This window comes from Scophthalmus maximus, chromosome 7 (assembly GCF_022379125.1).
Source record: "Scophthalmus maximus strain ysfricsl-2021 chromosome 7, ASM2237912v1, whole genome shotgun sequence".
Classification (NCBI taxonomy): domain Eukaryota; kingdom Metazoa; phylum Chordata; class Actinopteri; order Pleuronectiformes; family Scophthalmidae; genus Scophthalmus; species Scophthalmus maximus.
The window spans coordinates 10,848,754-10,875,496 of NC_061521.1; the positions used below are offsets into that span (position 1 = coordinate 10,848,754).

A 26,743-nucleotide genomic window follows, 5' to 3' on the forward strand; every position below is an offset into this window, starting at 1 on the left:
TTATTTCTTTTTATTGACTGTAATTCAATCAAATCTCTCGGTGAAGCACTGTGGTTAACATTTGTTGTTTTTAAATGCACTTTATAAGTAAACTGGAATGACTACACAGGAAAGGAACATGCATATGTATTGGATTTCTAATAAATCAGTATTGATACTCTGGTGCAATTAGGTAAACTAAAAGGCGAATAGAGTACAAGTGCGGGGAAAAATAGAAGGTTAAGAGAAGACCAGCGATTCCTTATTTGCTGCCAAGTCCCTCTGATTAGATGCATTGTTACCGTAGTGGTGACTGATTGATCCGGAAAAATAGTTTCTCTGGTGAAAGATGTCATGTAATGTGAGGTCTTCTTTCAAACCTGCTAGGTGACAATAATAATAATAATAATAATAATAATAATAACAACCTGACTGAGGAACAGAAGCACCTCTAAATCACATGCTTTGGCATCAGAAAATTCATCTGCAGGAAAACGGAACAGCTTCCTCTTTTTTTGTGTGTGGGATAATTTTGTTTCTTTTGCTTTTGTAAATGGAACAGACTGTTGATGATAAAATCACTTTCAATAATGAACCTTTTAGAATCTGTAGATTACAGCAGATTAAGGCTTCATATCAAGCAATGGCAGAATTTTTCTCAACTATTCCTTGATGAATCCAAACATTTGAATGAGAAAGATCTGATTCTTTTAAGAAGTTGTCTTTTAAAACTAGATTAATAAATCTGACATCTTCAGAAAACAGATTGCAGTACTTTAAATTCCATAAACATATTTTTCTTGTGTTAATATTGAACAATATGTAGGATACTCTTCTCACTCTATTCAGTTGATGTCTCCTTTTTTATTGGCTTTGTATTGCTGTTAAATTCCAGATAAAACAATATAAATGAATGGCCTATTATTTCCTCCTCAGACCCCTGCTGATGCGGTTTGTTGTGTCCTCTACCTTCTGCGGCCATCGCTGTGTTTCCATGCGTGTAAGCTGTTGTTGGAGAGCTCTGTCGGTGTTAAGTGTTTACGCTGGAGGGAAATGTGATCCATCACCGGCCGGGGCTGTTACCCAGGTCCCTGAGCACAGCCTTGCACAGTCATCTCATCTCACCTTCCTTTCTTTTATGATGGACAGCTCAGGAATGGGCTTTTCAAATTACCCTCCCCTGAAAAACACAACCCTAACCTTACAAACAAACAAACACACACACAAAACAACATTCAGTGTTAGAAGAGGAGATAGACACTGGCAGATGTGCCTGCAGTGGCAATTTTATGAATCAGAATTTGTCGCTAACCGAGCCAAGCACCTTGGGAATTGAGGTGAGGATGCTTATCAGACCAGATCTCTGTCGGAACAATTATGCAGTTGTGCGAGTACAAGTTACCAACTTAATATCCACCTGTACCTTCCTCCTGAGATGATCCGCAGCAGCTTCCCTCAGATCACAATCAGCTAATCTCCATATAACTACGAGGCAGGATGCAGCGAGTTTCAGTGATGGGTTTTAATTACATACAATGTCAGGCAGTCTTTACACAGGGCCAACAGTGAACAGTAGAATTACATTAATCTGGCAAATATCTGTGTTCATTTTACCTCTGGTCCCCCGGAGAGCAGTTATACAGTACCTGACCAGGTTAACCATGGACATGAACATCTGCAGTGCCTTTTTTTTACAGGATCATTTTCAGCTATGGCGAATCAATAAGAGGAGATCTCTTTTAAGTCGTTCTGCCAGCTAAAACCTGTATGATTTAAATAAACACTGCGGTACAGCAGAGTGGGGACAGAAACGCAGCACTTCAAGGTAGAGAGGGTGAAAGAGGCTTTTTAGAAGAGGCATCAAAGGGAGAGAGGGCAGAGTGAAGACGGAGCAGAAAATGTGCAGAACCTGTGGGAAACCCATAAAACTATACAATCAAGCACACAATGATAAAAGTGCTTGAAACAACTGAACTTAAACACTTTGAGGCTAAAATAACGCAAAGTAAATCCTTGTGACACTGAGGCTCCATTTGTATATATATATATATATATATATATATACACACATATATGCTTTTCATATTTAATCATTATTAATAATCACTAAAGAAAATATTGGAGTCATTATTTGCAACTTTCACACTTGTCTTTGAGCGTAAAATATAAATATAACATGCATTTACATATGTAATAAAGTAAAGAAGGCCCTAATGTACAGATATTACAGCTATAAATATGCAAAACATAATTGACCCGTTGCTGTATTGTTAAATGTGCCATTTTTTGTCATTACAACTGAGAAATGTCAATTTAACCTTGATCAGACATTAAACAAATATAAGATGTTTTTTTCTTTTTCACATCCTTCCTTACATTCCTGTTTGACAGTGTTACATGTTGGCAGCTTAGCTGAACAAATACATTTTTTCCAATAACACATTATTATCTACATATTTTACTGTGAAAATACAAACACAGGTTTATGAGGATATATTTGTTTTCTTAACAAATGATTCAAAGGACAGACGATGGTTAAAAAGTGCAGACTTGAAACAGCCTGTGGGGGGGGGGGGGGACGTTCGCAACTGTAAAACTATTCTGCTTTTTAAAAGGAATAGTTCACATTTGAGGAAATATACAAATTTCCTAAATATGCTGCTTTCTTGCTGAAAGTTAGATGAAGAGGATCAATACCAGTCTCATTTTTGTAAACAAGCAGTTGGCATCTAGTTGGGTTAGCTAAGCATGACTGGGAAGACAGAAACAGCTCATGATAGGAGTCAGGCTAGCTGTTTAACCCCGTTTCTAGTCTTTGTGCTAAGCTAAGCTAGCAGCTTCATACTCGCTGTGCAGACATAAGCATTGATCTTGTCATCTAACTCAAGGATGTGAATACACACATTGGCCCGAAATGTCGAACTATTCCTTTAGTCATACAAGCATCATTTACCTGCAAGGCTGATGGTGAACCCCTTTTCAGGGATTTCCAAGATCCACACGTCATTTGACTCATCTTCATTGAAAGCTGCCAACCACAATGGCAAACAGATGCTTTATCTCTGCCAAAACTATCAAATTATGTAGCGTGAGTTTGTGCATTTACACAATATTCTTTAAAGCCATAGGTCAACAGGTCAACAACTCTGGCACACGAATCATGGTGATAAAGACACATTCTAGGTAATATAGAATAAGGGAAGAGTTTACATGCGAGGTAAAGGTGGCCTGTGTTGAATCTACAGCTTCGAGGAGTTAAAGGACAGACCATTATACATGTCAGCCCTGAGCCGTGCCCACTCCGCCATCCTCTGGACGGAGCTTTTCTCCCTGGTGAGGATGCGAGTCACCTTTTTAAGCTTCTCCTCGTTCCTCTCCAGGTAGCGGACGCCCTCAGCCAGCAGCAGGTTGAGCTTCTCCTCTCGATTCTCATCCATGGAAATATCTTCGCTCATGTAGGGATTGAAGCGGAAATAAGTGTCAGGAGGGAGGAAGGCGTCGAGCATGGCGTGAGTCTCTGGAGGAAGCGAGAGAGGGGAGAGTGAGGCCACAAAAACAAATTCATGAACACATAATTATGTACAAACATTCCAACGTTGTGTTATGAGTGAATAGGGCATGAGAAGTCAAACTCTATCAGTCAACGGTGTGACAACATTACATTTGTTCCAGAGTAAGCGCTTAAGGCGGAACGTGTGAGGTAATAGCAAGTGAAAATGTCTGGCTTGTCTGTCATGGCTGTTTTCATCCGAGAGGTTTAAAATCAACAACCTACAAATGAAAACAAACAGGCAGCTGGTGACAATAATGGGGTAAATATGGGGTGACTGCGATTTCTGTGTGTTCCCACAGTGCTTCAGCAGTTCAGGAGTCCAAACATAGAGTCTGTTAGAAAGTAAACAGATCTTTAGGTCTTTTATCAACTTTTAATTTAGTATTTCTATAACGTACTGTGTTACACATTGAAAGGTTATAAAATGTATACAACTACGAAAATACTAGGACAGTAAAAAGAAGCTTGTTCATCCAAAAGATAACAGAGTTAATTCTAACATTGTGTTAAGTGATTCTTATGCTAATAAAACACAAGTTATTGAAGGTAAGGAAGACGAACACTGCTGCAAGCAATTCCCTCTATTTCAGTCGAGAACATTTTAAAATTCCTTTGCCTGGTGGAGTGGACTGGTTAACAACTCTGTGCTTCTGATTCTACTGGAATTGAGTTGATTGAATCCCTGTCCCAGCTTTTAAATTACATGTGTAATTTACCCCACTATTAAAACTCAGATCTAAAGTAAAAGCTGCTGCAGTTTTCTTGTATCTACATAAGAAAATTGCCACAGCTATTACCTTTTCTGCCTTGTAGCTGGAGACATCATCACGTCTGCATCCGCAGTTTTGCTACTACTTTCCTTTTCCATGTGCTGGTCTGACATACCCAAACAGCTCCACCTTCTGGGAAAACCTAATTAGTGGTCCGCCAAACGTGACGGAGTGAGTTTGTGAGCTAGCTAAAAACTATTTCCGCACCATAACAACCTTTGTTTACATTTAAAGCCCCATTAGATCAGCCTTAGCTTGACTAATACACCTAAGACAAAGAAGGGGGCAAGGACAATGGGGTGGGAGCTTTTGAAACATTCTTGCTAATCCTGCTGTTTCTAAAAAGTCCTTTGAAAAGCTGGCCGGTGCTTAGTCCCAAATACAGGAGGCGCAAGTGGCAGAGAAGCATCTAGGTCACACGCTGCACCACAGCAGCAGCAACAACAGGGAGGAGGCCGAGCCAGATTTAGTCACAGCAGTGGTTCCCGTGTCCAGAGGTGATAAAGAGACGGAAGAGGTTGCCACTAAAGATGGCCACAATGGGACGTATTAGGAACAAGTTCAGTCTGCACTGATGACACCAAAACCTAATTCATTCCTTTAGAAATGATACAGACACAGCGAGTATAATTCATCCAGTTACTGTACAATTTAATCTTCAGGGGCAGACAAAATGATATGAACATATATGAGTATAATTCATCCAGTTACTGTGCAATTTAATCTTCAGGGGCAGACAAAATGATATGAACATAAATCCACATTGCCAGCAATACCAGAGGGTCACATTAGGTTGAATACCCTTTATTTACAGCCATTGATTCATCAGTGAACTGTGTGGCTCAATCCTGTTGGCGACTTTCATCTTTTGGCCAGTTCACTCTTCATTAATGTGCAGCTTGTCAGTGTTGTCATGCGATCTCATGTTTTTTAGGACGGTTTCCCTTGACGCTATAAGTCCTGTTTTTGTGTTTTTTACTTAATTTTAACAAAAAATAATAAGACGTTTTTGACAAAGTGTCGGTGGTCTAATGATGCTTTGAAAGCCGACCTATAATGCACTAGACCTCTCAAAAAGTTCATCAAATCGAGGGTATATGAAACCATTTTTTGCAGATCTGTTTTTAATTGTGATTAAAGGGGCACCCCAGACATTTAGCATTGCACTTCTACCATGTGGTTCTAGGATTCACAACACACATATAATAAAAAGATCAATGGTCACAATTTGAAGGAGCAGTTAGACTCTCTTGGCCTGGTAAACAGCCACACTCTCAAAAGTTTGTAATGCAGGATTAAAAATATGAATTTGAAGACTTAAATCCTAATCTTCAGGGTTATTTTCCTTCAGCTTCCTTCAGAGTCCTCCTCACGACAAATACACTTACATGTATATGTAAAATCAGAACAGTGCCCCTTTAAGTTTATTTTGCAAGGTGTTCACATCATTTTGTTTACAAAAAGCAAAAAGCATCAGCAAAAAGACAACAAATAGTCAACCAAGATACAATTAGGTCAGATTCAAATGGACATTTGTGAAACTCTGAATTTTCATAATGCACCTTTAAGACTTTGCAGCGGCTGTCACTTACCCTCAGTGTCTGTGGCGCTGCTGATGACGTTGGTGAGTTTGGTTTTGAGACTTGTGTAGGTGGAGCCGTTCCAGCCGGGGTTTGCTAAGCGACCTGTGCCGAGTGAGACCACACACTCCAGGGGCACATTGGGCCACAAACACTTGCACTCGTGGATAGCCAAAGCTGTGGGGTTGTTAATCAGCAGACCTCCATCCTGCACACATAACAGAGGAAATGCCATGTGAGAGACTCCACTTACAGGCTTTGGATGGGGTTTCAATGCCGAGAGCACAGTCCTAGTGAAACCAATTAATTGGCATTTGAAACCTAAAACCTTTATTGGATTTTAACATTCGATAGATGACATTTTTAAAGGGACAAAACAAAAGCAAAGCCCGATGTGTAGTTCCAGAGCTGCTTGTAAGTCTACAAAGCACCGAGCTAAATTGTTGTTTTTTTCCCCTTCCCCTCACAGTTTCAGTCAGACTGCCTTTGATATCGAACAACCACCCAGGAGTGCGTTTGCTTTGGATCCATAGACTACCCAAGGCGATGGGGGGAGTAACTGCTAAATCTGTGGGGATTGTTGAATAGGCATGAGTCTGAGGGGCCGCAGGGCTGCGAGCTGGCAGCAGGATCAAACGCACAGGGGCCAGTCCTCATTAAAGAGGCCAGGCTGGGGGGGTGGGAGCTGCAGGGCCCCAAGGGTCCTGGGACACTCTCGGGGAAGAGTGCTTGTTTATGTGACTGAGTGTGCATGTTTGATCGAAAGCTAATGCCTGCGTAGAGTCAATGCATACAATAATGTGGGTATGCGTTTCTGGCAGCATATGTCACATGGACACTGAGGCTCAGGGAAGAGGGGGAGGGAACCTCCCGTCTTTCCACTGCAGTGTTGCCGCCTAATGACGATTCTATGCGAATATATGAGAGCACACAGCATGACAGAGAATATGAGGGCCACCTTCAAAGGCGAAGCTGTGCTAATCATCTGGGGAGATCGACTGAAAAATCGTATAGACGACGACTAAAATTGCAAAGAAAATTGGCTATTGTGGTTTGACCGGGGGCCCCACATCAAGTAATAGCTCCAATGATAGCAAGTGCTTTGTCAACGACTTGTCACTTTTAATATAGAAACTCTCCATGAAAAATATGAAGAAAAAAATATTTTTTGGCTTAGGTTTCCAAAGTTCCTACAGTAAAGTTGGACCAAGAAATATCTAAGTGGCAGCCATAAATGCAAACTATATAAGATTGTCAATTTGGCTATATCCACTATACGCTGTGTACCATTAGTTACCATCCTCATAATACGCTCATAATACCATTGCTAGCATGCTCATGTTCAGCAGGTATGATGTTTTTTCATTTCACTATCCTATACCCACACAAAGTATAGTTGTTAGCTTTTCAGTAATTAGGTGATCAAAATTAAATCTGAAAAATATATCGTCAATTTAATGGCTGATTAATCATTTGGCCCTTAATCAAGAAAGAATTCAGACATTGTGAACATTATCTGGATTCATTAGACTTCTGTGATAATAAACTGAATATGTTGGGGTTTTGGACAAAACAAGACTCTGAAGTCAAGCACGGAATTTAAGATTGTGTTTCTCCCCATTGTTTGACCTATTATAGACTAATGACTTAAAGAGAAAATACTCTGGAAATAAATCAAATATAGTTAGTTGCAGCCCTATATTGAACACATGAAAATGTTGACCTGATGACGGCAATAGTAGATAAAGAGTCATTATAATTCAGCCTGAGGGGGAGATGATGTGCGCAGATGACCTACTGCTGGTGCCAGAGAAAATGTAAGAGTCACCAAAGTTCCAGGATTCCTTCTCTGGGTACAATGAATGTCTCTTATTACTGGATGGATCGCTTTTGAGATATTTCAGTCTGGACCAAAGTGATGAACATGGCAATGCCATCATTTTGGCTTTAATGGCTAAATTAGAAAAACTACAAATGCAAATGTTTCCACTCCCTATAAATCAAACTGTCTGACAAAGGGACTTTCTTTGAATTTGTAAAATTTGTTATGATAATGTGATGAACTGATCATTTCAATTATTATAGGTAGATTCTAATCAATAATTATTGATGTGAGAACCTCAGAGAGCCCCTATCTCACCGGCTGAGCTGGATAAAGAGGGTTTCACTCTGCCACAAAGCAGAGAAGAACTGCTGATGTAGTCGTTTGTCCCCAGCATGTCTTTATGCACCAGTGGGCTGTCTGGCCCGACCGAGCGCTGACTCACAGAAAAGGGGAGGCAATGCCTGGATTGGAGTTGCTCCTAAAAGAGCCTTAGAGGGAAGAACCCAGCTGGAAACCAAACAAACTGAGGAGTTCTTATCACTCACAGCACTGTGAGGGGCTTCATTTTCTGAACTTAGTGGAAATGATGGCAACAGTCCGGGCCAAGTTATAGGTCCTTTGTGCCGATAGCTGGGGGCAGGTTTCACAGGCACAGTGGCCGGCCTTTCGCACAGAGCCAAGGCATGTAACATTAGAAGCCAACTGCACAATGCTCCTGTGAGCTGGGAGCTGAATACTATAACTTGTCTCCATTTCAGTGCACCTGCTTGAGCAATTCAGAGCTGGTGATTATAGTCGTGCCCTTGCAGGAAAGCCTGGTGTGTGGCAGTGAGGAAGATTTGTGGTGCTGCTGGATTTCTTTGTGTGTGTGTGTGTGTGTGTGTGTGTGTGTGTGTGTGTGTGTGTGTGTGTGTGTGTGTTTGTGTGTGTGTGGCGCTCAGAAGTTTTCGAAGTATCAATTATTTAGGAGATACTGTAAGTTGCATCCGTCATCTTCTTCCCTAGCTGTCAGGACCACACAAGCCTCGTCAACACAGACGGTACCACACTGAAGATACAGTGAGAAGAGTTTGGCAGGTGCTGAAGCTGCAGTGGTGGAGCCTGGGCTCTTTAAAGGCACTTTTCAGTGATAAATCCGCACTTGGTCCTCTGCCATGCTCTCACTCAGGGGTTACATGATGTATGTTTGGATGAGGAGTAGGGTTACAAACATTGATCTACTTAGGAAACACTGCAAATGAGTTTTGCAAACACAACAGCCAAACTCAAGTGGCCTGTCAAATACTTAGTGTGACACAAAGCAAAGGACAGTTCCATTTCTAAGGATTTAAAGCTGTAATGCTGCCTGTACTTACAAAGACCTCATCTCACATGGCTTTCATCAAAGCCATGTGGCAAAAGTCCTCAGAGGACACATCCCTGCCCGTCATGTCCATCCGACGGATGTTTAACCCTAGAGTCTGAGAGAAAACCACATTTTTAAATGTTTTTGTTTGAAAAGTTTGTATTCGGGCTTCCTGAGAGGCTTAATGATTTCCTCTGACAGCGTTTCTTGATTCCGGTGGAGCCCATTCGTTGATACTCCGGAGGATTAGAGCTCATCTCGCCCCGCTTTTCCCCTCCTGCTGGGTTCTAATGGCTGATTTACAAATGAGCTCCACGTTTTCCTGAACGCAAAGAAAGCAAGTTTTTCCGACTAATTAGTCTCCTACACCTTTGGGAACACGTTTCACTTCTTCCGATGGCCAATTAAACTGAAACATGGTTTTAAAAGGAACAAGTTCTTACAGCTAAAAACGACTATGATATGAACCGTGATAAATAAACAAAATGAAGACGCGCACAATTTTTGTAGTACCCTGGCACTGCAGTTGTCATTAACTGGTGGGAACTTATCTTCATTGTGCCAGTTTAAGCCGCCTTAAAAGGAGGAGTGCCGATTTGAATAGGAAAGAGGTGCTATCGTCACGATCAGTAAAAGTCATTTCACGCCCCAGTGTATGTCAGCTCCCATTAGCTGGGACAACAAACTCCATCCACTTCATTCAGCCCGTGTGCCTCCGTATCTTTCTGCCTCTCTAACCCGAGGGTAGGCCTTGTGCTGCCTTGTGCGAGGGTCATTATGAGTGGCAACAACACGGAGGAAAGAGCGCTCGCTTAAATCTAAATGAGCCGAGCCTTCAACTTACAGCTGGTGTAACTTTCACATCACAGCCCCGATGAGCAGCTGTAGTCATTACGATTTCTTCTTTGGATTCTTTGACAGGGATGGACTGAGGGGCACTGAGCTCTGTCATGATTTATTACGAGACTCCGGCAATGAGAGTACCCTCTCTCTCAAATGATTAATTAGGGAAGCATTACATACATCACGGACATCTGATTATGCCCGTCACAATAGCCACTCTGTTTTCCAGAGGTGGTCATTCAATCAATAAAGTAGATAATTAGGCATGTCTTGTGTACTTTGCATAAATCTTCAAAATCTATCTCTGATTACTTGCACATAAAAACAAGATTTCTCAGTTGCCATCTGCGTAATTCGAAACGTAAATCTTCTCACAGAGTAAAATGAATTGCCTAGATATCATCCAATCCACATAAAGGCCACAGTTGTGAGCAGCGAGGAGAAGACTGACAAAGGTGTCAGTGTGGTGAGTGTCACTCTTAAGTGGCAGCCGGGTCAAGTTAGAGGTCTTCATGCCATATTATGCGATTACGTCGACCGGTTCTCCTCTTTGCCTTTTTTCCTTTATAGGCCGCGGAGGTCACGTTGAGGTTCAAGCCATCTTCTCAGGCTGTCAATAGAGGAGGGACCCATGTGTGCGAGTGCAAACTTCCCCAGGCAGGCAAAGCAATTGTGATCTATAGCTCACAGTTACCTTGTCCCACGCATTTTTCGAATTCGTGACCACACATGTACAACCATTACTGGAACAATGAGTCATGTCTCCCGGGTGTAGAATTAAATGTTTAACTATGACAAATAATGCAGTAATATAAACGGACACAGAACGAACCCTGTTCATATTTACTTGGTCTAGATTCTCTTTAGGCTCTATATGAATATATCATATCATATTTGACAATTTCATATCAGAAACATCTTTTTTTCTGTCCATCATAATAAGACGGAGAAAGATTCACGAAAGCTTTCATACAGCAACCAGTGAAAATAATCAATGGTCAGGTGTTCATAAAAACATATCGTTGCAAGGGAACAAGGTAATGTGACAATGACAGAATCCATGTATGAGTTTACACTCAAGAGAACAAGAGCCCAAGTCTGCGTAGAGGAGGAGGCTGTCTGCAGCAGGGCTCACAAATTTGAGCTCCGTCCTCCTAAAGGCCTCTGTGCCGAGCTCCAAGGTCTTAACTCGGGAGGGAGCGGCTAACAGCTCAGCTTTTATCTTCTCTGTCACCTCTCTGCTGTAGTGCTGCGCGTGTTATGTATGACCAATAACTTCCCCTGAAGTGGCCTTTACAAGGGAAAAATGGAGTAAGAGGGAAAAAAGGTGACCCAAAAGGTTATGATTTCTTCAACTGCACACGTGGAATGGTACTCAATTCCTCTGGCTTCCTTTTACTTATTTTTCTCACACACACAATTAAATTATTTAAGCCATATCTGCCACATTTAATGACTTCTTCATTTACGACATATGACGAGTTGTGAGACAAAAAAGTATGGGACTGCTGGGTTAAGTGTTTCTGCCAAGTGAGATGCCTCGTCGGGGCTCTCTGGAGCTTGCACTGGGGGCGGTTGCCCCACTGATCCAATACATCCCATCAAATGTTGGCAGAGGTGGGCACAAAACATGCTCCCATTCCTCCCCACCGCCTAAGGAGACACCATGGCAACTAAAAGAAAAGAAATCGGGACCTCTTCACCATTCCACGCATGCCCTGACATCCATTGTAAAACGCCTCAAGTCTTCTACTTCTGTGTTCGTTAGGGTAGAGATAACGGAGAGAGCCTTAATGTGAAACATTACGCCTCCTCCCTCCCTTCATCTCTTTTTTTCCCCACTCTGTCACTCTTGTTCCCCCTCGCTAAGGCAACCCCTCTATGGCTATGGTTGCAAGTGTGAGGCTTTGATAATAACATAGCTGCTGTGCTTCAAAAAGCCTTCCTCCAAGTTACAATTCCCCAGTGTGTACCCATTCTGGATCTCAAGTTCTGGATCCGTCAGACAGATTTCTGTTCCAGCCCAGCAGAATCACAGAAATATCAACGAACAGTCACAACTTTCGTGAAACGCTGCTTGAGAATTCGGGCATTAGTTCAGCACATGGCGCGGCAACTCGCTTGCGCTCGCGGCACAAAAGAGTGATTGTTTGGAGCTTAAATTAAGTGGAAACTCTGTGGGCGTCTGAGCGAAAAGAGTGAGATGACTCTCTCTTCAGGGAATTCTGACATCACACAGACAACATGTTATGCTCAAGGCCAGTTTCAAATAGCCAGTGAATTAAGTCATCAGGCTGGGTGGCACTCGGAATCTGGCCAGAGGTTCACAGGGAAAGCGAAGTGGTTGAAATGCTGCATGAACAGGTATATTAAAAAAGGAACTCATTGTACTGTAATTTACATTATTTAACTCTATCCTAGATCCCGCTGTCCAATCATATTATATGTTTAAAAACTTGAAAAATTAAATAATTTAATCCAGATTTAAAGTAGTTACTGCTTGCTTTTATATCACTGAAAACTGAAACAAGGCAAACCTCATATTTTCATATCAGCATCTCCTATGAAGAAATCAATTTAAATTGAATCTGAATTTCATATACATAACAAATGCTTCTGTAATGAATGTCTTAATTACATAATTCTTTTCAATTCTAGCATTAACATAAGGTTTTACATTTCGAGTTTTCCATGGCTTTGATATTGGTGTGACAAGTTTTTTCTCTAAAGATTTTAAATCATGAATTCAAGATGTTTCATGTCTTTGAGCTATAAGCTGACAGCAGCGGACGTTGACGAAGCTGCTGAAGTAGCTGAGGCTTTTATTCCTAGCACACATAAGCTTGCCCTCCCCCAACTCTGTGCTCTTCTTTTTGTATTCAAAATCCATGCATTACAATTAAAAAGCAAACTGAACTTTGTTTAACACGTGCAAATTCATTCCCTAATATGAGACTTCAAAAGCCTTAATCATTTGGAAAAGCAGAACAAACCCAGTGCTAGCAGAATATCTTCAGGCACAGTGAAAACAGGTGGAAACAGTCTCCAAAATAACAAGGCAGTGAGTGGAACAAACAAGCTCAAGCTCAACTCACACAGGAAACGGGAGCCCAGGCTGGGCGTAAACGTAACCTTCAGGGCAAAGGATCTCTTTTTCTATTTTCATTCAGTTTTTCCATGTGAACGTTTCTTTTGAAATAAATTAAAATAACTTCACGTCAAGTGTGTTAAATATATCAAACTACTGATGGCGTCTCATCTTCTCAGTGTGAGGTTTCCCGCTGGCGGCTGTCTAACTGCGCTTGGAATTGCGGTTCATAATTAGATTGTCTGTCTCTTCCTTCTAATGATGCAGATGCAGTAGTCAATCGTGCGCGTGTGTGTGTGTGTGTGTGTGTGTGTGTGTGTGTGTGTGTGTGTGTGTGTGTGTGTGTGTGTGTGTGTGTGATGAGGGAAGTGCTACACTGGGCTAATTTATGCATCTCCAAGCAGGGCGAGACCTGCTAGACGACAAAGCTGGGGAAATCTCCCACCACAGGTGGGTTTTCATCAAGCAGTCTCTTTCATTCTCTCCTCCTGCACTTCCCCATTCACCTACACAACCAGCACAGCTTCCAATTAAGAATCTGGGAGCTTGTCTACATGGGATATTGACTTTGATGCGAACACATGCTCATTCACATGTGTTTGTGTGCCACACAAATGTCTACTCTGAGTTTGTCAGTCTGTGAGCCAAATCTGCGTTCTGAATGTCAAATTCAAGGAGATATTGTGATCTGGAGGCAACAGGTCGAAAAACAAGCTACACCAACAGAATGCTTAAACAGGGATGGAACTAAATTTGTTGTAAATGCATCTAGGGTATTCTGTGTGCTTTTAATCTCTTTTTCAAAGCACTGTGCATCCACTGTTGCAAAATCACATCCAGTTGCTTGTCTTTTTTTTTAAGATTAAGCCGGGTCTCTTATGTGCATGGTATCATATCGCTTTTCTGCTCTCTGACTGTGCCCTAACTTAAAAGGTAAAGAGTGGCCATACGTATTGATCGGTAAAATGGTAGAGTTGACTGGCAGATTGTTATGCTACTTATGGCTAATGCATACCTGTTCAGTGGAGATATAAGTGTCAAAATGTAACTGACTGGAAATAAACACTGACAAGACAGAAAATGGAGATCCCCCCTCCAGCTTGCTGTGCTGAGGATTTTCCTAATAAGGCTTCTCAAAATCCTTCAAACTCTCCACCATCCACAGACTGCGCAACATTTAAATACAGCAGACCAACAATAAGCCCTGTATTTCTCTAGCAGAGTATTTGGGGACTGTGTGAAGGAGGGTGTGAAAGCGAAAAATATCGACTGGCATTTACCAACGTGACAGTTTTTCTAAGAAAGCGATCCATCAGCCAAAGAAAGAGCCTTTAGAACGAGTCTGGCACATGTTCTCTCTGTTTGTATTGGTGGTGATCCGGGGAATTGAAGCTTATGAAGTCCACTGCAACATGTCATATCCCGTTACCTTTTCTGTAACAAATACCTACAGGTGATGTTTCAAATTTAAACCGTTCGATTTGATTATCAAGCCTATCATGATCAGAGCCACTACCCTGTTACTGCTGTGAATGGGACTGACCTGGTGGAGATCATTCCCCAAGGTGAACTCTTGGAAATAGCCAGGGGCGGCTGACGTGGCTCGGATCGCCTGCCAGAGTTGGTGATTGCAGCCCCCCAGGTAGTGTGAGCGCACCCCAGGCAGCAGGTTGTAGTTTCTGAACACGTATGCCCTCAATGGAATGCCCCGGTTTACAATGGTGCTCACCGCTGCCATCTACAGGTAAAGGAAATGACATACAGCATGATCATCTTTTTGAGTACGAGGCAGCATTATGCATCCAAACAGATCTTAAACGCAGGAACAAAATCCACACAGACATGCTGACATCTCTATTCTCTGCTGAGGCCTTATCTGGCTTTAGACTGTATTTTCCTTTAAACTTTCAGCAAGACTGAGATCGAGAAAGCAGCTTTCTGTGTAATATCCCTGTAAACAAGCTGAGGCGAAGACTCACTGGTCAGCGCCAGAACAGATGGAAGAAATAGTCGGGCCATCTTCCAAAGCTCACCTTGGGGCATTCTGGGTTTCTGGAAGTCTCCGCCAGGAGGTGAGAACCCATTTTCTCTCTGTGGAAGGAAAGACAGGACGTTGCTATTTTCTGGCTTAGTGAATTCTGGTTAGTAGCAGTAGTAAATACGACTTGTTACAGAAATTCTTACTGCAAGCTTCACAAAATCCTTGCATATCCGGTGATGGAAATTGAAATATTAAGCTCAGCATAATTATTTAAAGGGACCAGTCTACTGCACTAAATCATTTTAAAATCTGAAAAAAATGTCATATTGACCATATTCAAACTTTAATACAAATTTTCCAAACAGCCTCTGGTCTACACTGATTTCCATATATTATAATAATTAACTTTCAATATCATGTGAAACTCTAATTATTGAGTTAGTCATCTATCACAGTGAACATCATATCTGATTTTGTAGTAACACACAACACATTATTGCTGCATGACGAGGCAGCACAGACTTGGCAAATAAATCTTCACTTTAAAATGCATTATGACACAATGTTCATGGAAGTTTGACAAAAATAAAGGGCATTGTTTAAGTTGAAGGTCTGCCTCTTTCACATTATGTGCTATGCATTTAGTTTGATACTATAGTCAAAAGTAAAAAATAAAATGAGCTGCGTCACCACGTCACCATCATGACATGTTGAAAGGACTCTAATGGGCACAACCCACTACTCTGTCATGTACAATAACAGTGGAACTGACTTTAGGATTTTCTCCCAGGCTTCACTGTCGTAGAAAGCATGGTTCCAGCCCATCTTCACGGTGCCAACAAAGAGATTCTGCTTGAAAACATCTGAGCCCAACTTCCGGTAAATATCGTCACACTCGTTCAGCGGGATTTGGAAGACACCCAACATGAACCCTAGGATAGCACCTGAGGGGGGGGGGGAGAAACCCACAAACATTCAAAGAGGTGCAGTGACTGAGAGTTAAACCAGCGATACAAAATCATGTTTTGTAAACGTGAAGTGTAAAAGCTTCAGTCACTCTATGGTGAATATACTGTACATGGAAATAATGGAAACAAATGGGCAAACAGGTACAGCTCTTTGTTCTGTTACCTTTAAAGGTGTGGAGTTGATGAAAGGCTAATTCTTGAAAGGATTAACATAAAATAGTAACATTAGCCTTAGATGAGCCATTAATACGCAAACATCGAAATAACATGATTATAAAACTCTGGGCAAATGCTATTCAACTACTTTGTTTCCACGATTAAGGATCCCTGATGAGATTAACAAGGCACAACAGTGCAGTGGGGGCAGAATTGGGGTCAACCTGAATAATAGGGGGTGATCAAAATGACCAGATGTGGCCCAGATGGGTTCTAAATGTGTGAGCACTATTTGATCAAGTACGGTAATTGGATTGTGCTTTGGCAACATTCGCTGAATCTTAAGATTCCAACTGGTGACGATTAAGACGAAGAGAACTGATTGGGAACTGAGGACAAACAGAAGCTTCTGGTGGTGATTAAAGTGCAATGTGCTCTGAAAATAAAATGCAGTTTCTCAGTCTGTCGTGAAATGTAAACAGAAAAGTGGCAGATGATAGCACAGTGGTCCACAGCACCCCCTTGTGTTAAATTTGTATACAGGGAAAATAGTGTAAATCTACTTACTGATAACTCCTAAATCCAAATGTAGATAAATGACATTAATATTGTAATTTTATTAGTTATTGATTAATCAAGCATCTTAACAATTTGAACCAGAGTTACCCTGGTCTAAACTGATTGCATTGCAGCAGGGTTGGCATGAAATTGAGGTCAAAAGAAGCATGGAGCACCAAATGGGTCAGTGTGTGATCAGTGTGCTGCCAAGTCTACTCTAATAATCCACACACACAGAATTAGGGCAGGAGGACAACATACCTGTGCTGACACCACAAATGTAATCAAACATTTTGTAAATGGGTTTGCCGGTCAAGGTTTCCAGCTGCTGTAAAGTCTGAAGTGCCAGAAGTCCCCTGAAAGTACAAAGACGTGCACGTACACGAAGAGCCTTTAAAACATAAGATGACAAACCAGAGCACTGAACTGGCTTCAAAAAGTGAAACTGACTGATGTTCAACTAGAATAACAAAAGACAAAGGACACATTAATCCTCATCCATTTACAGTTACCGTTTCTCCGAAACACATTTACTTCACAAATTGAAACTGCTAATAGAAGCAGTGAACTGCTTTTCAAAATATTCTGACATGACCTGAGCTGCAGTGAATGAAATTTAATTCCACTTTAAAAAGAGTTTATATCAGCATATTACATCCTAGGGTGAAGAAAAGAAAAAAAGGAGAGCTGAGCTTGTACCTTAAACCTCCTCCATCTATGGTAAGGATCCTTATGCCACGGCCTTTTACGGGTTTATGGTAGCCCACAAGAACAAGGGCTTGTCCAACTGCTGCCCTCAGGCCTGGGTCACTGGCCTGCATCAGACGCAGGAGGCAAGGGATAACCTTCTCCTGAGGAACAGTATAATAATGAGAGCACTGATTGATTGTTTAGTCGTTTCCTCAATCAAATATTATACATATGCCAGTTTTCTTTTCAGTCTCAGACAAACAAGGAGAAAGTCAGCAGTGTTTCCCCTATATGCACCTACCAGGAGAGGAGAGGAGTGGGCTACATCCCATCTCTTTACAAATTCATGGTATACATTTCTTAGGCTATGGACACTTTAGATCCAGGTCAATTCACACACCAAGTAAAGCATACAAACGAGCAGAGCGTGCACAGAGTTGATGCCAACAATGAACCAAGCCCAGCTGATCTTGGATTCACAATAATCGTTCGTCAAATTGAAAACTGTCCTGCAACTTCTCGAGGATATCGCACATTAACATGCACACAAATATAGTAATTTCAAAGAATATGTGAAGCTGGGCATATCTGAGAAATAGATGCCCTCTGTTGCCATTTACAAAGCTACAATGATATGTTGAGAACAACACAGACTTGATTAACCTTCCTCACACATGTAAATTTGACCTTCTTTTATTTTTATAAATAGGTTAATACCAAACGAGTTCCTGACGCCATCGCAGATAAGGCAGGTAGTTGCATGTAGTTGCGAGGCTCTGACAATAAACAGAGCAAACCCCATAACCTGTTGCCACAGCTGACAAACTGACATTTTGCTTGCTATTGGAAAAATTCTAAACACAGACAGGGCCATTATCTACATTATTCACATTTAACAGCTGTTGAGCGATTCATTCCAAATATAACATGCTGATGCACGAATGTGTAAAAAAAAAAGTGCTGCTGTAAACACTGTTTTTACACTGCAAGCTTGTGCCAAACGTAAGAGTTGATGCATCATCAGACACTTTGCTGACAAAGCCTCAGGATGTTACCAAAAGAAGAAAATAAATGCAAAACCTGATCAGATTTCTCACCTTGACAGCAACACCACGTGTCTCTGGAAACTCCAGGAGATGGTAGCTAAGATCCTCCACCCTGTTGATGTAGACCCTCACATCTGACGCCCTGTGTAGTGCCTGGACCAGAGCCCGAGTACGATTGTCCACACTCACCCTGGCAATGATCTACAGACAAAAAACATGCCGCCAATTAGATCTCACTGTTAGGCACTTGGTGGGATCCAAGTTCTGTGGCTAATTTGAAAATAATAACAACAACAACAACTTGACATTACAATATGACACAGTAACAAATGAATGTTTTCATTATTGACTCAACCCTTTTTTCAGTGACCATCTAGAATGAGCGGAAACATTTAATATAACCTACATGAATACTAACCGTACTGTTTGTAATATGAAATTTAACTACCCCCGTTGGATTGACAGAAAGTTGTTGTTCACTTCAAACCCAAAAATGTAAATGTGAGCACATCTTGAGGTGGAACAAACCAAAGGAAGAAGGTTGAAAAATGATATGCCTCTATATATTTTGAAAAACAGCAATTACTTATTATCAAAAGTGTGTTCCTGTAATAAACTCATTAATTCAACTACCATCTAAAAGTGAGATGGGATTAAAAAAGCAATACTAGTTTAATTAAAAGCTTGCCTGTGTATGTGCTAGCATAAATAGAATAATCGACTGTGGAGAAATCAACAGATTAATGTCAAAATTGCCACAGTGATTATAATCATTACAAAATATTGTCAAAGGACCTTTTCTGTGCCATTGATGCATTTACATTACCTAGATGGTAAAAACGTCTCGTCTGGCCCTTGGACATTGACCTACGTATATAAGTTAAAAGACATAGGTCACGCAGTGTTTTTTCTAACTGCTAACTTTTTTACGTTGCACATGTTTTATGTTACATGTGGCATGTCTTGTTTTAAATGCTATGTTTTGATGTGTGTGTACCCCAAGAAGAGTAGCTGCTCCCTTAAGGGCAGCTAGTGGGGGTCCAAATAAAGAACAATTCACATATTATTAGTTCACATTAAAAAAAATATTACATCCAGCCTCACCACAAACTGAATTTCAGGTGTGTTTGTAATATATCTACAAAATAAAAGCCTGGCTTGGCCTACAAAGTCCAAATTTTCTGTAGTGCTCCGTCTCCACAAAGTGCTTTCTCAATAACATTATATATAAAACAGATTCCCAGAACGCAGCATAAGGTATATAGAAAAGCTGGAGCTTTGGTCAACTTGGTCAATAAAACAGAACTATCTGATGAGGGCTTTAATCTTCCCTCATAAACAAAAACAGAGTGTGTCTTACACAGTTCGAATCTGTGTGCCCTACAAAGTCAAATGTTTACATAAAGCACTGAAACTGGGACACCCATAGGATACTGATTTGCTTACCGTCACATTCATATGCATTATTTTTGAATTACATATTGCTTTGTTGTAGACCTACCTTTTCCCTTTGAAGTAGAAGTTTCTTGGCTTTCTCCTCTGCAGCCTTCTGCTCCTTACTCATTGTGGCTTCAACCTGTTTTGCTGACGCATCCTCAAGCTTCTTCTGCTCCACTGCAGCAGTCTTGGACTCTCCCGTCCTGAACTTGGGGACCAGGGGACTGATGTAGCTGCCAACAAAGGCTTGCACAGTGGGAGCTGAGTAAGACAGGTAGTGTCCTAATCCCTTTTTAGAGGACGGAGGGGAAGCCGGAGCAGCAGAGTCTCTTTTATCTGGCACTGGCACAAGTTCATTGTTTTTTTTACCCTGAGCGGAATCAGAGGAACAGTCAGCATTGTCCACTTTCTTGTCCTGAGTCTTTGTACTGCTACCGAAATATGAGTTGATGTGATGGGCCAGGTAGTTGTAAGTCTCATCGAGGCTGACTGAAAAGGTGCTGGGATGGAAAAGTGCTGTAGTTTGTTTGAAAGTAGTGCTCTTGTCCTCTGAGTCGCTCGATGAGGCTTTAGGTGCCTCCTCCTTAATGGAAACACTTGGTTTGACAGGAGAAACAACACGCTTAATTCTTCTCTCGGGAAGTTCACGCCCAGGCGGAGCTGTGGAATGGATGGTTGCCTGTGCAGAATTCTGAGGATGAGTGGAGGTAGTGGCACCTGCATCAAATGCAGCAGCAGACGAAGGAACAGAGGGACCGACAGAAGAGGAGTTCATCACAGGTTTGGGTGTGGTTGATGTAGACAGAGGAGCAGCATTGGTGGGAGCAGGAGTACTTGTGACTGCACTCTCCTCAGCTTTAGGCATAGACTCAACACTAACCTCAGTCTTGTTCAACGCCTTTAAAGAATTAGGTTTTAGTCTGGAAATTTTAGAGAGAAGTTCTGTGTGTGTCCCACTCATGGCTTTGGAAACTGTGTCCAGCGTGTTCCTGACCCGCGACATGTGTTGGTTCAGACCGGCAGACCAACGCGAGGCTGAAGTTTTTAAATACAGGCTGCTGGTGTGGAGTCCGAGACTTTGCCTAACCTGGTGAGCCTTAAAGAGCCATCCTTTGCGACACCTGTTCCTCGGGTGGTGGATGCACATCCACAGGAGACAGCCAGCCCTGTGGCACACAGGCTGTTGCACATGAATCCTGCGGTGAGAGGTACCAGACAATGGGAGTGATACTGCTGACTTGCGAGCATGTCTTTGCCACAGAAGAACTGCTCTGCTTACTTTCAGCCAGGTATTTTGAGTCCACCTATGACTCATTCTCTCGGCTCATACGAGTTTATTCCCTCCAAAGAAATATTAGGTCTATGCTCTCCCTTTTCATTAACCTGGTGATGAACAACAACAAAAAGTGACATTGGCGTGAAAGAAGGAAAACAGAAGGAAAATGATGAAAATGAAGTGAGATAATCACTAACACTGCTCCTAACTATGGCTTCTAAGCATCAAACAGTTTCCCTCAAGTGTCTTTGGTAACTGATCCAAACTGAGAAGAAAACAAAACGGCTCAACTCAGAATAACACATTTCAACATCAGCACCTGGCTGTTAGCTTACACAGTGGCGTAGCTGGCTAACTCGTTAGCATTCATACAAGGCCACACAACATAAGATAAACCTTACCAGTGTAGTGTGTCGTCGTTTCACGAAAGCCTGGAATATTTTAACCGTCTCATCAGGTCGCCATCTGTCTTTGACATAAACAGGGAGTAGAAGAGGGTTTAGAAATACACCGTGTCATTCAACGGGACACTTCATGTCCAGAGTGACATGACGACTTCAGTCGAGAGAAAAACAATGGTCATGTGACGTCCGATGTGCTCTGCAATTGGCTATCTGACATTTGGCCCCATTAATGGAGTCTGTTGATTGGTTGAGGATCGCTACTGGGAGCTGCGGCAGACATGAACTTTTATTATTAACTGGCGTACACCGACCTTCGTCCGGACAGGCGGAGTTTGCACCCACTATTATGATGGGGACCCCACCCTCCTCCTAGGCACCAGGCGGGGTTTGAGAAAACACAATGGAGCGCCACGCAGGCACTTCGAAAAGTAACATGCTGATCTCCTTTCTAAAGTTGTCTGATCACATAATTACCAAAGACATCTTAAGTTATGATGCCTCAAAACTCTAATCCCACACTATGTACAGTATAATATTAACTATAAATGAAAAACAGAGCAACATAGGTATATAGTTGAAATTTATGTGAACAAATAACAGAAATAACAAACAAATGCAGGATTGAGACATGGACAGTCATCACAGCATCACAGAAGACAATTACAATTTTAGTTTTAAAAATATTTCTTTGCTGTTTGAATGGGTCTGTTATTGGATAACTTGCATTAACGGATGTGTTTTTTGCCAACAATAAAATCTGCTTAAAAATATTTTATTCACTGGCTTCAGTCAAAGAAAAATAAAACCAAATAATATGTGCAAATGTAAATTGGAAATTTGTGAACAGATCCACAGAAATAGATAGGAATGATCCAAAAACATTTATTTATTTATTTATTTACTGTTGAACAAGATTAGTTGTAACTAGAAGAGGTGCCTAATAAACTGCAGAGTGCAGTAATAAAGACTGTTACACTCGGAGGATGGGGGAGTATTAACTGTACTGCACTGACCAATATTTTTATCTGTTTTCGATATTGTTTTTCATTGTTTGGGGTGCCATGTTCATTCTTCAAAATATCCTAAGAAATGTCTTGTACTTTCATCTACTGACAAAATGTTGGACGCATATATTAAAAAACTGGACTGTACTGACCAACAGAGGGCAGCAACGCATCAACATACAAAGTGTGCCTACCCTGATACAACGACACGATCGAAGAAGAGATGGAAACGATGCTGCTGTTGCTGCTGCTAACACTAACAACTGTCCCACGATAATACTCGCCACTTAACGCTGTCATGTGTAACATTGGTTAAACAGATCGCAGGCAGTGTGAGTGCGACGTCACCAGCTCCCCTGTCAGACCTCAACAAGGTAGGAGACGAGAAGCTGAAGGGAGGGAGAATGTGTGGGGCAGTAGGTGTTAGCCACCTTCAGCTAAAACCATCAGAGGTGTGTGTGTGTGTGTGTGTGTGTGTAATCTGTGACAGAGCATAACGTTTAACATTGGCATTGACTTGCATGAGATCTGGGGCGTACACTCTTTATACTAGATAGAACAAAATCCCAGACTTCAGTCACATGTGGCCTTCACTAACCCAGAGCATTTTAAAACTGTTAGAAACACTGTTTTTAAAAAATTCACTTTGATTTCACTTCTCTGTGTAGACCACATCACACTTGGGAAATCAGGGCCAGATCGACCAAGAGAAACTAAAAACACAATTTCAGATTTGTGGTACTTCCATGATGTATGTTAAAACACAAAATACTATGTCCACTTCAAAAGCAGTGCTTTTTGGTGTTTACACAGACAAGAGTCTATTTGTTAATTATGTGAAGTTCTCTAAAGCAAGATGCTGAAGGACGGATGACTCAGGTCTTCCAGTGATCTGATTGGTCTGTAGTTATACTGGTGACTGGCTTTAATCTCTTATCTTGAACTTCACCTGCTCGGGAGCAGGTTAGTTAGCTGTTAAGCATTAGTTACCATGGTGATTGACCCCGGTAAGAGGAGAACCAGCTTCGTGGGATGGAAAACCCAGAGTTAAACCTGATAACCGCAAATCCTGCTTCGTAGTGCAGAGCTCATGTTGGCACCAATCAGCACTAATTCGCGTGGTTGCATACATCAATCAATTCCTCTTCAAAATAAAGAATTTTCTCTCTCTTTTCCAGGTGACATTGGTGCCATGGCAACTGCACAGTCTGCGGTAACGTTTGCAGTGTGCATCCTCCTGATAACAGAGCTGATACTGGCCAAGAAGGACTACTATGATATACTGGGCCTGCCAAAAGATGCCACTGAGCGACAGATAAAAAAGGCTTTCCACAGGCTTGCAATGAAATATCACCCCGATAAGAACAGGCATCAGGATGCCGAAGTGAGATTTAGGGAAATTGCTGAAGGTACATTTGATTCTTTCTTTTGGGGGATTGTTTGGGAATGTAAAGATTCATTGTTTCTTGGCACACTGGAATATGTTATCATTATTTCTCATATGATATTTTGTCCAGCATGCAGATTAGAGTATTGTCAAGGCCGATTAATTTCAAATCAAGGACTCTGGAGCATAGTTGGATGTTCAAGTTTGGGCTTCTACTTGCCATAGTTATGCCTTTATCACTGTAACCAAACCTTTTTAAAATGCTGATCAGATACAGAACTAAATGTCTCAACCCTCGACTGAATCTTGTCTCCCTTTGTCATGCGCAGCTTATGAAACTTTATCGGATGAAACCAGAAGAAGAGAATACAACCAGTTTGGTGACGCCTCTGTATACTTCACCGGGGAGACTCAAGGACACAGACGGAGGGCCCAGCAACCTTTCAGCTTCAGCTTTGATGACCTATTCAAAGACTTTGACATATACAGCCAGAACAGACATGACCGTCACCGAAGGCACTCTGATGAACCCTCCAGGACCCACAAGGAGTCCCACAGCAGACACAAGAGACACTCTCAGGGAGGTTTTGGAACAGGCATCTTCGATGACATGTTTGAAGACATCGAGCGAATGTTTACTTTTGACAGACACCCCAAACAATCTGAGAACAGGTTTCACAGTGCATCAAAACAGCACTGCAAAACAGTGACAGAGCGCAGAGGGAATATGGTCACCACGTACACAGACTGCACTGCACCTTAAGATGCAATGTCTAGCGATATAAGATTACAAATTGCCTTCAGGGATTACAATACTGTTGTATTGATCCGTTAACTGAAAGCCACTTGGTTCAGATGTTGTGAAATCTGAACTGTGACATTCAGGCACAGAATGACAAGCACTGACTACACCGTTTACTAAGCTTAGGTCTAGATTAAAATAATCTTTGTTTTATTTTAGGCTATTTTCACACATTCCCTGTGTGCGCTCATGGACTTGGAAATGATTGTAGTTGTTTTTCACTTGTTGAAGTAAATTGAACGAGAGTATTTTTTCTGTATATTTTTCGAGCACCTTCTTTTGGGAGTTGAATTTGAAAACAACATCATTGATTTGACTGTTTTGTTGAATATAGAACACTCCTGACACACAAACACACATGTTGTTTTCACAAATAGTTCAAACTTCCACGCTGCTTTTGTACAGTTTTTAGTTTCTTTTGTATAGGTTTTCCTATTGTAAGTCTCCAGTCACAGCTGACAGCAGAGACAATAGCATCCAGGGGAGTTTTGCTTATGGTGGTCAAACGGGGAGCAATGTCAACAAATACCTGGGACCCTGCACAAGTTAAGGCGTTCAATGTTTATGTTTGGGTTTGTACTACATACTGTTGGAATATGTGCACTCCAGAGTGCCAGTGTTTTAAACAACATATATTTCATTGTTTTTGTGTTTCAATCTAGGGCAGTAATTATAAAAGAATTGCAAATATCCCTTAATTATAAAATATAATGAGGGAAGAGTTATACAGGAATATAAAATGTTTGAATTTACTGGAAATGGCCTACATTCAATTCAACCAGTGTGAAAGTGTATAATGTTGCATTTTGCTATTTTGTTTTGCAGATGTTTCCATTTAACTTGAATGCAATTTCTGAGGCCATTGTGTTGGATCCGATTATACTGGCAAAATATTGGCTACACTTTACGATGTAACAGTACAATGTAAGAAGTAGAGAAACACAAAGACTGCAGCCTCAAAAATAATCAGTAATCTGAGCAACTGAGCAAGTCCATGCAAACATTGCATGGTTATTACTATCAGACTGCATTTAACATGTTTTACTTGCTGGTATTTTGCTCAACTCCATGTGTTGTCGTTATTTTCCTTCAACATAAGGCATTTTTGTTGTTTGATAGAAGTGTAGATTTGTCACATAATGTGGCTTCTGCTGAACTCTGTTGTCTTATGATTTCCATACAACTTGACAGGCCTTTTCACTGCCACAGATCACCTTTATAAGACACACATTTGTTACATTATTTTGTGCACTCCAGAATGTCATATCAAGGCCGACTTAAGTACAATAAAGTCACAGGTTTAATATCTACATTAAAGTAAATGTTAATGTTTTTTAATGGATTAATTGTTTCTTGGGATACATGGAATTGAACCACAATTCCTGAAATATAGGTATTGGACCAGTTAAACTGTAAGCCACAGTATGTACTTGGGGGCTCCGAGACTACTTATTCTACTCATCAGATTTTGTATATTTTTTAAAGAAAATTGTGAGACAACCATTCTTTACAGTACAGCTTGCCATTTTAATTGCAATTGGTATTTTGCTGTGTAAGAGATCAAACATCGAAAGCTGCAGTGCAAAGCTGAAGAAATATTCATATACAGTATGTGGGCAAACATTGATCCTCTGCCCATGGCTGGGAAATGAAACACACATACACATTTCCTAACAATTGTGTTACCTCATTCCTAGAACTTGCGCCTTTGACATTGTGCTTTGCAATATTTATTTCCTATGTTGATATTGTTGTAAAATATCCAATAGCACTTTAAGTTTTTCAGCTGTTTATTTTTTTTTTAAGAATGCCTAGAAATAAAATGTAGAAAACAAATAGAGATTCCTTCCTTTTGTTGTTTAAGAACAAAGCATGTTGTATTCATTCACATTTTTGGAAAAGATCAAATTTGATTTATTGTTGTTGTTTCTGATATATTTTAATTAACATTAAAGTCAGATTATTTCCCAAAATGTAAGACGTGGTCTATAGTAAGTGAGGTCGTACCGGTTGCACCAACACACTTCATCCATGGGTTTGACATATAAATA

At 41.1% G+C, this 26,743-nt stretch overlaps 2 protein-coding genes across 6 annotated transcripts; one reads left to right on the forward strand and one right to left on the reverse strand.

Moving 5' to 3' along the window:
- Positions 1 to 1,044: 1,044 nt before the first annotated feature.
- LOC118315014 (calcium-independent phospholipase A2-gamma-like) lies at positions 1,045 to 21,680 on the reverse strand. 3 transcript variants are annotated; one of them, XM_047333152.1, is made up of 11 exons: positions 21,497 to 21,680; positions 19,884 to 21,202; positions 18,434 to 18,583; positions 17,346 to 17,497; positions 16,908 to 17,002; positions 15,737 to 15,908; positions 15,017 to 15,074; positions 14,527 to 14,721; positions 5,895 to 6,090; positions 3,330 to 3,496; positions 1,045 to 1,179 (listed from the first exon to the last, which is right to left on the reverse strand). In XM_047333152.1, exons 2-11 carry the CDS (start codon positions 21,132 to 21,134, stop codon positions 1,150 to 1,152), a joined length of 2,466 nt encoding a protein of 821 aa, XP_047189108.1. In that variant the 5' UTR covers positions 21,135 to 21,202; positions 21,497 to 21,680; the 3' UTR covers positions 1,045 to 1,149. The 3 variants fall into 3 exon arrangements, with proteins under 3 accessions (XP_047189108.1, XP_035497803.1, XP_047189109.1); XM_035641910.2 differs by lacking the exon at positions 1,045 to 1,179 and having other exon boundaries at positions 1,487 to 3,496; XM_047333153.1 differs by lacking the exon at positions 1,045 to 1,179 and having other exon boundaries at positions 1,487 to 3,496; positions 19,884 to 21,015; positions 21,497 to 21,679.
- A 1,001-nt stretch (positions 21,681 to 22,681) lies between these two features.
- Positions 22,682 to 26,528, forward strand: dnajb9a (DnaJ heat shock protein family (Hsp40) member B9a). 3 transcript variants are annotated; one of them, XM_035641931.2, is made up of 3 exons: positions 22,682 to 22,955; positions 23,682 to 23,912; positions 24,220 to 26,528. In XM_035641931.2, the coding sequence occupies exons 2-3, from the start codon at positions 23,696 to 23,698 to the stop codon at positions 24,651 to 24,653; spliced, it is 651 nt and encodes a 216-aa protein (XP_035497824.1). In that variant the 5' UTR covers positions 22,682 to 22,955; positions 23,682 to 23,695; the 3' UTR covers positions 24,654 to 26,528. The 3 variants fall into 3 exon arrangements, with proteins under 3 accessions (XP_035497824.1, XP_035497823.1, XP_035497821.1); XM_035641930.2 differs by having other exon boundaries at positions 22,685 to 22,877; XM_035641928.2 differs by lacking the exon at positions 22,682 to 22,955 and having other exon boundaries at positions 23,517 to 23,912.
- Positions 26,529 to 26,743: the final 215 nt, after the last annotated feature.

Coding starts and splice junctions, on each gene's coding strand:
- LOC118315014 (XM_035641910.2), bottom strand. CDS start 21,134: ATGAGTCATAGGTGGACTCAAAATACCTGGCTGAAAGTAAGCAGAGCA. Junction 17,003..17,345: donor ATAGATGGAGGAGGTTTAAG/GTACAAGCTCAG, acceptor TTGTACTTTCAG/GGGACTTCTGGCACTTCAGA. Junction 6,091..14,526: donor TGGGGAATGATCTCCACCAG/GTCAGTCCCATT, acceptor TTATGTGTGCAG/GATGGAGGTCTGCTGATTAA.
- dnajb9a (XM_035641928.2), top strand. CDS start 23,594: ATGTTGGCACCAATCAGCACTAATTCGCGTGGTTGCATACATCAATCA. Junction 23,913..24,219: donor ATTTAGGGAAATTGCTGAAG/GTACATTTGATT, acceptor TGTCATGCGCAG/CTTATGAAACTTTATCGGAT.